Below are 10,554 nucleotides of genomic sequence, written 5' to 3' on the forward strand. Positions count from 1 at the left end.
ATAGGCCGACATATTAAATGTATGTAGAAAGTACGTAAATCAGGAATGAAAACAAATAAAAAGATACACAACTAATCACACCGTGAAATATGTAAATTCTGTTCACAACCATAATACAGGATACACAACCAATATGGTGTTCAGGAAGCTCAACGACTACATTTTTATAAAAGCCTATAAATTTGTTGCTTTTTAAAAAATTAATTATTAAAGTAACTTAATTTCCACTACAAAAAGAGTTGGGTATGTTGACATGTGGAGAGTGTGTGCCCACTTTCACCTGCGTGCAAGAACTTGTTGGAAAAAATAACGTTCATTTTTGTAATTCACTCAATTTACATCTCTTGTCTTTTTTCCTAGACAAATATGGTATTAAATGTCTGAATGACAACAGTATTAAAACTCTCATATAGTTTTTACGTGGAGAGACCCTGTTTCATCCCTCCCGACATAGACACATGACATTACAGCCTGTTTAGCTTCTCATGTAAACAAGCATGACATATGAAAGTCTGGGATTGTGGAGAACACTAACTGGTCTACCCAATAAGCATGCAGTCAAACCTTTGAATTGAAAACACTCATTACTAATCGGAAAAATGATTTATCGTCTGTAACTCCGCGATAAAAGGAAATAACAGGAAGATATTTGGCTGATAGGAGGAGGTTAACATGTTCTATGTGTTGACCTAAGGAAGTCTGTCTATCATCTGTCGTCTGTCTCGGAGAAAAGTGGAATGTTTCATCAGTCCCACGTTTCAATTGTCCCGGCTCTCCCCCACATTTTTTCTTTGGAGCTGCTGTAGCACAGGACGTCCCCCCTTCCTAAAGTCCATCTTATCTTATCTTATGATGTAACCCTGTAGAAACAAATCCCTGCAAACCAAAATCTGAGCAGGATATTAGACTTCATTATTAATGCACCAGTTGATAAGGTGTCCTTTTGAGTATAATATTTTCAAGTTTTACTTACATTTTTAATAATTCATTCTCAGCGCACACACATTTCTAAGGACCAGAGTTATGTAAGGATGCATTTCTCTGTCTTTTCATCTTTTCATCACATCTCCACCACTCCTTTGGCCTCGTCCATCTCCCCTCTCTCTCCCCCTCTCTTGTCCCTTTCTCCTTGCCTCATCTTTGTCCCTTTCCACCTCCATTTTTAATCCATGCCATCAGACTCTACAACTAGTAGTGTAAGCAGTAAACAGTGGACAGTCAGTACATTACTGGCCCACTGTTTACTGCTTACACTGTTCACAGGGAGGAAGGACACACTGACGGCTCAGCTTGTCTCAACTGTCCCCGACCTGGCTGGAACTCCATGGATTTTAAGTAAATGCACAAATATCTGTGTTTGTACAATAATTTATGGAGGTGAGACATGGAAAAGCAGTTTTAGAAAGATGAAAATATATTTGAGCCCAACAGGTAGGGGGGGTCGAGTTTTCCCATGTGATCCTATGGACGGGTTGGGGGGCGTTATTTGGATGTCCAGTGGTCTAACCCATGTAAAAACCTAGTGAAACGACATTTGCCACCATAGAAACATGATATAAATGGAAAAACCTGCTGTTCTAGCGCTAAAAATGGCCGAATCATCCACAGTGGATGATATTTCAATAATACAAAGACATATACCCTGCAACAATCTATCTAAAATAACAGCTTTTGGAAGTACCATCCAAGATATACAGTAAAATATTAAAGTTGTTGGAAGTTTATATGGCTTAAACTGTATGTTTAACTCGTCCCCGCATGCTGTTTCATTCGTCCCGTCCAGGAGGGACAGACAAAACATTACGCACGTCCAACTTTTGCTGTAATACCTCCTGAACAGTTTTGTTTAAAGCTGAAAATGAAGCTGTATTTGACAGACGACACGTGTAGGTTGCTACTGACAAAATATCAGCTTTCAGTGTGATACGACCGCTTTGTGAAATTACGTTTAATTAAAAAGTGTTTCAACTGTCCCGGCTCTCCCCTAGAGCTGGAGGGGGTTGCATGGCCTTCCTCAACAATAGTTTACAAAGCAGATTTAAAAAAATATATTAATTTTAAATAGTGTAGTCTTTACATCCATGTTTGCCTGGCCTGTAAACATGTAAAACCCAACAATTTGGGTTTTACATGTTTACAGGTTACAGGTTGGTACAACTTGTTACTTGCTACACAGATTGTGACCACTTGAGAATGAATTGGTGAGAAATCTCTCCCAGAAACCACACCAAGACCTTGAGGAACACCATAAAACATCTACGCTGTGATTGGTATCAAACACTTTTGACATTTGAAGATTTCTGCAAGAATTGGATTTTTGGGCAACTGGCAAGCGAAAAACTGAGAAACCGTTAAACCTTATTGTCAAAATAGCATCCTCTCAATGTCCCAGGTCTTCGGTTTGTGGTTAGGCTGAGGTTATCTTAAAGGTCAGAATAGATCATTTTATACAGTGGGAAATGGCAAATTTGTACAGAGACCCCCATCCCCCCCTCCCGTGATGATTCTCTCCAACCAATCAGCAGTCTGCAGGTTTTCACGTCACCTTTTGGTATCGCCTCAGCTCGCTTGGAACCTGCTAAATAAAGTACCTGCCAGGTGAGTAGAGGGGAGCAGGTACCATGTCATGGCCATTAGAGACAGTCTCATTAGGGGGCCAGAGGGCACTGGCCCCCTCTAGTCCCGCTTTAGAACTGCCACTGGCTAGCACATGGTTTCTTCTTCTTTGCCTTTGTTGGCGTTGCTGTGATGGCCACATGCTCACGCTCGTAGATGAGGATAAAAGATGATAAAAACAAAATGGGGATCTACATGTAAAAACAATGCAAGGCCGCACGGGGACCCTTTAAAAGATGCATTTCTGCTACACAGATTCTGATTATCTGAAGCTTTTCTAATGTTCGCTTATTTTTTGGGATGTGAAATATGCCGTACAGTGTCAGCTGTCTTTTATCTCCTCAAATTGACCTCAACGTTGAAAACAGGTACTGATTTTAGAACTCACCTTTGTACTAACACAGGCTTCCCAGAGGTGATTGATTAAGTTGTCTGTCTGATTGTGATTATCTGACTGCTCAGAGGTCTTTCTCAGCTTCTTCAGCAGGTCCATAAACCCTGAAACAGCACTAACCAGTGTTGTGAAACTAGATCACACTGAACCAGAGCTATGCCGGCCCCCCCTCAGTCATCAGTGAAAGCCCAGGTTTAATCAAACAGTAATTATGGCTGCTATTATGGAGCATAGAGCCATCATTCATTATCATGTTCTCAATGACAGGTTTATTTCCCACTATGAAAAAGCCTGTACACTAAATACAGCCTCCCCCGGGGTAAAACAGTGTGTGTGTGTGGGGGGGATGAGTTGATGAGTGTGGCTATGCTGCCATCTAGCTTCCCTGCCAAATAACCAAGGTACACATAATGGTAAACCATGGTACTATTGTTAAGTATCCTACAGTTTTATTTATTTTACAAGTAGTCAGCCATTCATTCTTTCTTCCCTCCCTCCAAATTGTACTTATCTTATCAAAATAAACTCAAAACATTTTGCATGGCAAACCTTTGACTAAGTTGTCACCTAAAATGTACAGTTCCATATTGCAAGGTCTTGTAATATTGCCTATTATGTACACAATTATGAATACGTGCTGTATTTTAAAATGTACTTTCCCAGTCCAATGTGAAAATGCTTCTGTCTGATTATCCTTTCTTTGTGATCAGTCCTGTTTGACCAGTTTAAAGAGTAACCAGCTTGTCATGATGCCACTTCTGTTTCTTTCTTTTTCTGTGTTACAAATAACCGATGTATTTCATCTGCTTTCTCTTACCTCATTTGAAAAAGCTTGGCCTTCCAATAGCGGGCAACTTTCCAATAAACATCAAGGCATTTATGACATTTTGTTACATTAAAAAAAATAGTGATTAGCGTCTAAAGTTGCTGTTTTTTAATGTGTAACAAGCCCAGAGAGTAATCACTACCTTATGCCCATATAAGTAAACATAGCTATTATCAGTGGAACAGCTGTTTGTGGGGGTGTGTGTTACAGACAGGAACTTTGATGCTTTTAGGCACCGACCGAATTTCCTCCCTAGTATTGAGTATCAAAAAAAGCCATGTCATTCAATACCCAATTTAAATAAGTCAGTGAGCCAATAAGCATGCAGCATGCTTTTACCCAGATCTCGTGAAGGCTGTGATAGGTTAGGTGTACAGTTACACGTCGTAGAGCCCGGTTAGAAAACTCTACGTTAGGCACCACGTGGGTGGTGATGCATTTTAAAAATGCTCGACTACAGTGTGCGTCACAAAGGTGTAAAATGTAACATTATGTGTAATGTTGTAATTTCTTTCTGTTAAAATGGATTTTATAAAATTAGTATCTTAAAAATGATCATTCAGGAAGTGATATCAAATACACAATTTCCGGCATCAAAAAAATCTTGAATAATACTAGGAGACAAAAATGAAATGAATGAAAATAAACAGATGACTAACGAAGGATTAAGATACTGGCCTGAACTGGCAAATATTTTGTTTTTAATCTAATTCCTGGGGACAATTTTAAGTTTTTAGGGGCATTCTGACATTTCTTGGGGCATTTTTCCCTTTTTCCTCCCTTAATTTCTGACACGGGAACCAAAAACTGTGATTCCAATATTTTAAAATTATTAAGAATTGCATTTTTGGCAAAGTTAGACACAGAACTGGCATTACACTTGAATAAATATGAATAAAAGTGAATACTGGGGCCAAAAAGGATTGAAAGATGACACCAAATGAAATGTCCGATTATTTATTTGTTGGATCAGATATCCTCATTTAAACCCAGATTTGGTCAATTTTACGTTTGTATTAAGACACCATTAAACACATGCCTTTTAAAATGAAAAAGAATAAAGCTTGTTATGGTAAAAATGAGTGAATACAAAGTAACATATCACCAAAAGTACCAAATTAGCATCTGTATAAAAAAAAATCACAACAACATCCATTACTAGTAAACCAGTTATTCCAGGTCATTTATTATCAAATGAAGGTGACACAAGTAACAGATCAGACTGCAGAGTTCCAGAGGTCATCATCAGGGAGTCAGTCTGGGATCATGAAGGCAATCTGACCGCAAGAAATTACACACCTGTACTCAGTTTTTGCTTTTCTGCATCAGCTTTCAGATTCAACTACGTTACTGAAGCGTACACCAGGGAATGTAATTAATTAAACTTTGTTCCACACACTTCTTCCCATTCGGACCGGATTACTATCCTTTCATCTAACCAGGACATGCAACCTGCAACCCTGGGTGTACTAATAGTGTGAAACTGCATTCTACACACAAAAAGGCATTTCTGTTGACAAAAATGACCCCACTACTTGAGAAATGTAAAAAGGTCACCAAGTCAGTTTCTCACCTGTGGGAAACAGGTTGACTGTAACAGACAATGTGTGCAAGAAAACGGGTGCAGTAGACGCTATAATTCACTACAGAAGTCCCATCTGGGGTGTCAGTTTTAATTTCTCCGTGTGATTCGGTTTAATATTATTTACATCCCAATTTGAACATGTTATGTACAGCAGTTTTGGTCAAAGGCAAATTGAACTTGTGTGTTGGGAACAGGGGTGTTTAATAAAAAGTTGTGCAGAGTACAATATGTAATTCTAGCCACAACGAAAGGCAAGCATGATAATCTCAGAAGACTGACAGGTTTGGTCCTCTCAAACCAACATTAAATGGTACATGTCCACTGTGGCGTTTTTGATGGCAGGGATCGCCCGCCCCCCCCCCCTTCTCAGCATTAGACGCTTGGTGGGCTTGCCACTAGCAGTTATCAGTTTCTCATTAATGACCGCTGACAAGAAAAGAAAACACCCCCACAAACGTGACGGCTGCAACTGATTGGACGATCGCTTATCACGTAGGGGATGTCTGCTACCTGAATTTCAGAACAGATCAACATGGCTCTTGTTTAGAAACTTTCCCTTACTTTACGAAAATAGTTCACCAAAATGTGTTCCTTAAAACATTTTATGCAAAGAAAATACTCTATGCAGTTGCTGAATCCGTCTTCATTTTAGATCGACAACGGGCAGTTTGAAATGATTTTCATGAGTTTTGGATAGGAAGCGAGGCAAACTGGATGCCCCAGATTTGCAAAAGGTAGCCTGGGCCTCCACTTTATGCAAAGTCGCTGCAATGTTACCAGAATGCATTGCATGGGTGCTCACATAGACAATGAATGGGTAGCGTGGAATTGACGCTTGCCAGTGGACACGTACCATGACACGGGGCTACGGTTCTTCATGAATCCCACTGGGTGATGTTCTTGACCACAGCACCCTTCATGCATCTTCTGCATCTAATATGTATAGAGCACCATCAGTGCTGGGTCTCGGTCTGGTCCCTGGTGGAGACATGTTCACAGAGACTGCATGGCACTTGGGAAGACTGCCACAAGGTCAGGGGAGAACGGCAGCAGTGAGCGGCGTAAATAAGACGGCTGTCACCTTTTTATGGGGTGCCTGGAGCCCAGCGACTGTTTCCCACGACTGACCCCTTTCCTTGGAGCATCTGGCTGGGGCGGCTCGGCCCGCTGCCTGTGCCTCCCTTTGGCCTCTGGCTCTGAGTCACTGAGCTCCAGGTCGGGACAGTATCCGTCGCTGTCCTGGTACGATCTAGCGCTTTTCACTTTGTGCTCAATCACGGGCTTAGCCCATAGTCTCTCCTTGGCTGAGCCTTTTCGGGACAGTTTGTCGGAGGCCCGCAGGCCCTCTGTGGTCCGTACCAAGTTAATGGTCGCCTCTTTAAAGGACCTACCAAAGTGCTCCATGGCAGACTTGCGAAAGCTGTTCTTGTCCGAAGCCTGATTTGAAGCGTCCTGGTCACTGGGCGTCTGGCAAGAACCGTCCTTCTGAGCCACAAACTTCTCTAAGTGGCCGTTAGATTTAGCCACGCACGGCCGGTGGTCCAGTTTTCCGTTACTGTTGGATGAGTGGCCGTGCAGCGCAGCGTGCAGGGCTAAAGGTTTGCCAGTGGGTTTTACAGGCAGCGCTGGGCTGCGTGAGTGGCTGGAGGCAGACAGCCGTCCGTTGGAGCGCTCCTCTCTCCGACCGCGTCCGTGCAGCTGAGGCTTCCCCTGACCCAGCCCTTCACCTGCATGTTCAGAAACATTGCCGCTATTGTCGGGGCAGAGCGGCCCATTACCAGATTTGGAGCAGGAATTACCATTTCCAAGACTTGAGGATTTGGGCATTTTCAGCTTCAGAGTTATCCTTGGAGGAGGCCGAAACAGCATACTCTCCACTGGCGATGAAGCAGGAAGACCTGACGACAAAGAAAGACATGTTCAAGACTCTATACACTAGGATTCAAATATCCCAACCAAATATTGGCAAAAAAAGAAGCAAATGACTGGCAAGCTGAAGCACAACAGATGGCTCACCAGCAGAGAGCTCCTGGTTCAAGAGCTTCACATGCAAGTTGAACATCTGCTCCTGGGCTTTGCTCTGCAACACCTTCAGCTTCTCCCGCCGACTCACCATGTAACACAAATTCCTCACCTGCACAAGGAGAAGATTGTTCACCAATACAAGCACTACATGTTGCACAATGTATTATGTCTGTAAAGCTCTTTCCTACTCGCTACCTTTAAGCGTGCACTGACCTGGCAATATTAATGACTGGCCATGCCGCGTTAGGTCATACATATTTGGCATGTACAGTGCTTATTAAAGCATTCACCTTGTGGACACAGATTTGATTGTTTTACAACTTGGTATCAGTTAAGTTTTATGACGCTTACCTTGATAAATATTGAAATGTACTTATTGTGATATGTATTAAGAAAGACATGTTAGAGAAAACAATCTTTACAGACCGACCTAAGTTATGTATCCAAATAAAACAAGAGCGGAAAGTAATCTATTGACAGAAAATGTATCTGCAACTACTTAGATAATTATTTTCCAGCTTCTCCAATGTGCTGCTTTTTGTTGCCTTTTATGATTAAAACATCAAATATTTTGTGTTTTTGGACTGTTGTCACCTAGGGCTTTCAAATTTTTCACGATTTTTCCCAAGTCGTGCATTGACTTGAGGTCTGACCCAGGACGTTCAGATGGTTTTGAAGCCAGAAAATAAATCTTTTCTAACGTGACTGTTCTGCTGTGCATCCATTTTATTCTCTACCTCCACGTCCTGCTGCAGGCATTAACAACAATTCAATGTGGTAAAACAACAAAAAACTAAAAAAAAACTGAAGGTGAACACTTACTCAAAAATGTATGTTGATTTTATAAGACCAGCTCAGGAAATTCAGTAACCCAGACCTAAAACACTAGCAGTGTCTTAGGGTTGTGTTATATGCACACTGGATCATGGGAGATTACCCAGATGGACATGGTGATATTATGAATAACAATATATTACAATATGTTAAAATGTGCTGTACTGAAATTGACATGGATACAGTGCTCAATTGTTCATCAAAGACCACAAAATAATGTGAACTTTGCACATCCACTGTCTGGTTCCTTAGAAAAACAATGTCCATTAAGTAATATATAAAATTAATTCATTTAGGTTAACAAATACTGAGCGTAATGCTGTGTACCCAGAAATACCATGACTGAGCACTAAAAATTATTACACTGGCTTTTAAAAAAAATTAAAAAAAATAAATAAAAGCGCCCACCCTCTCCAAATCCTGGCGCAGGTGCATGAACATCCGCATGCGTGTGTGGATGCTGTGCTCCTGCGGCTGCAGCACCAGGTTCTCCTCCTCCTTAGGGGGCAGCAGAGCTTTGTTAAAGTTGGCTCTCCTCTTTAGCTTCCAGTACTGAGAGATGAAGTCCACGAGGCGCGCGGACAGCCCGAGGGCCCGGGCCAGATCCTCGGGCTGGATCAGAGTGTAGAACTCCTCCTCCAGCTCCTGCAGTCTCTGGGCCCGTTGACCCACCTTCACCGCCTCCGCGGGGGGTTTGGAGCGGGCCGGGCTCAGGCCCGTCTCCCCAGCTTTGGACTGGCTGTGCTTGAGGCAGTAAGACTTGAACTTGACTTCGTCGCCTTCATCCAGGATGGTCTTCATCTCCAGGCTGTGCTCAAAGGCGCATGTCACATGGAAAGGAGTAGTGCAGTTCTTTACTGAGCACTGAGAGGCAGGAGGGAGGAGGGGGGAGGGGGGAGGGGGCAGGTTAATGTGTGTACATGGACTAGAACACAACTACTGTGGATAACAAGAATTTACAGATTTTGCAGAAACCTAATTTCCCATTAACTTGACTTTACATGATTTATTTCAGAATTTGGTTACCACCTGGATGGCTGTGTGGAATTCCTCAGAAAATATCTTAGTAAGAGTGAGAAAGCTAATAAAAAGCTACTCATAATGGTTATTTGTCATCTTGTTTGACAAATAACCTTCTTGAATTTACACAGCACCTTTGAGAAATAGTCATTCTGGGAAATATTTGTTCAGATAACATTGTTATGTCTGTACGCTAAATATGAAGATACAGTAAGCAATCAGTTAGCTTAGCTTAACACAAAGACTTCAGGCATTTTATCATATCTTGTGTGTTTAATCTGTACAAAAACAAAAAGTTGTTGTGGTTTTACAAGGTGGTCTTGGCAGTGACAACCAGACTGCCCCGTTTCCAATCTTTATGCTAAGCTAAGCTAACTAGCTGCTGCCTGTAGCCTGATATCTCATCTAACTCTTGGCAAGAAAGCAAATAAGCGTATTTCCCAAAATGCCTCACGATTGCTTCAATGTACTTCTTGTTACTTTCACTGTTAGTTGCAAACGTAACGTGGCACAAAAGAAAAGGATCCACACTCACCTGGATACAAGCCCCGGTCTTCCATTTACACAGACTGCAGATGAGAGACCAGCGGCTGGGTGGGATGTGGGACACCTTGGTGATGGGCTCCATCCTCTCGGGACAAGCAATGCTCACCTACAGGAAAATGTACGGCATGGTGAGAGGTTATCTAACACTTAGTGTAGAACAATACAAAGAGGCCAAGAGCAGCTTGTGTATTTACCTCTGGTATCCACAGGGCACAGCTCACATGTGCCCACTTGGTGCCGGCTCGTGTGGCCTTCATGGCACCACCCTTCTGAGGACACAGAAGGCACTGCGGGTCGATGCCGAGGACACACGTCCTACACAGCCAGTTTCCAACAGGCACTTTGACTATGCCGTAACATGCCTGTGGAGAAACAGCAGCCTGAGTATTTTGTGACTGATGTGCTACTTTGAACTAGTCAGTGTGTGGTCTGGATCAACAGACGTCCATTTCCAGGATGTCCCTCGCCTTCCGCACTGTTTGTGTTGCTATTCTCAAAACCCTTTTGCTTTGGAAAACAAACTTCCAGACAGCAAGCTACACACACACACACACAAAAAGCAGGCCTGCTTAGTTCTTTCCAGGAGTGATTGTAAAGATTATCAAGGAATCATTTTACGGCATTTACGCTCTTACTGGGACGTTTTGGGACTGACTCGTGTGCATTGCAATTCAACCATGTTTGTATTGTGCAAACACTTAATTTCAC

General features: G+C 42.3%; 1 protein-coding gene across 1 annotated transcript in view; it reads right to left on the bottom strand.

Moving 5' to 3' along the window:
- Positions 1 to 4,906: 4,906 nt before the first annotated feature.
- The window catches only part of jade3 (jade family PHD finger 3), a 10,057-nt gene continuing 4,409 nt past the window's right edge, over positions 4,907 to 10,554 (bottom strand). Inside the window, exons 7-11 of the mRNA XM_032526718.1 lie at positions 10,041 to 10,208; positions 9,836 to 9,952; positions 8,689 to 9,144; positions 7,438 to 7,555; positions 4,907 to 7,319 (exon numbers count right to left, since the gene is read on the bottom strand). Of these exons, the coding sequence (XP_032382609.1) occupies positions 6,499 to 7,319; positions 7,438 to 7,555; positions 8,689 to 9,144; positions 9,836 to 9,952; positions 10,041 to 10,208 (1,680 nt within the window). The 3' untranslated portion in view covers positions 4,907 to 6,498. The remainder of the gene's footprint in view (positions 7,320 to 7,437; positions 7,556 to 8,688; positions 9,145 to 9,835; positions 9,953 to 10,040; positions 10,209 to 10,554) is intronic.

This window comes from Etheostoma spectabile, chromosome 9, assembly GCF_008692095.1.
Source record: "Etheostoma spectabile isolate EspeVRDwgs_2016 chromosome 9, UIUC_Espe_1.0, whole genome shotgun sequence".
Taxonomy (NCBI): Eukaryota; Metazoa; Chordata; class Actinopteri; order Perciformes; family Percidae; genus Etheostoma; species Etheostoma spectabile.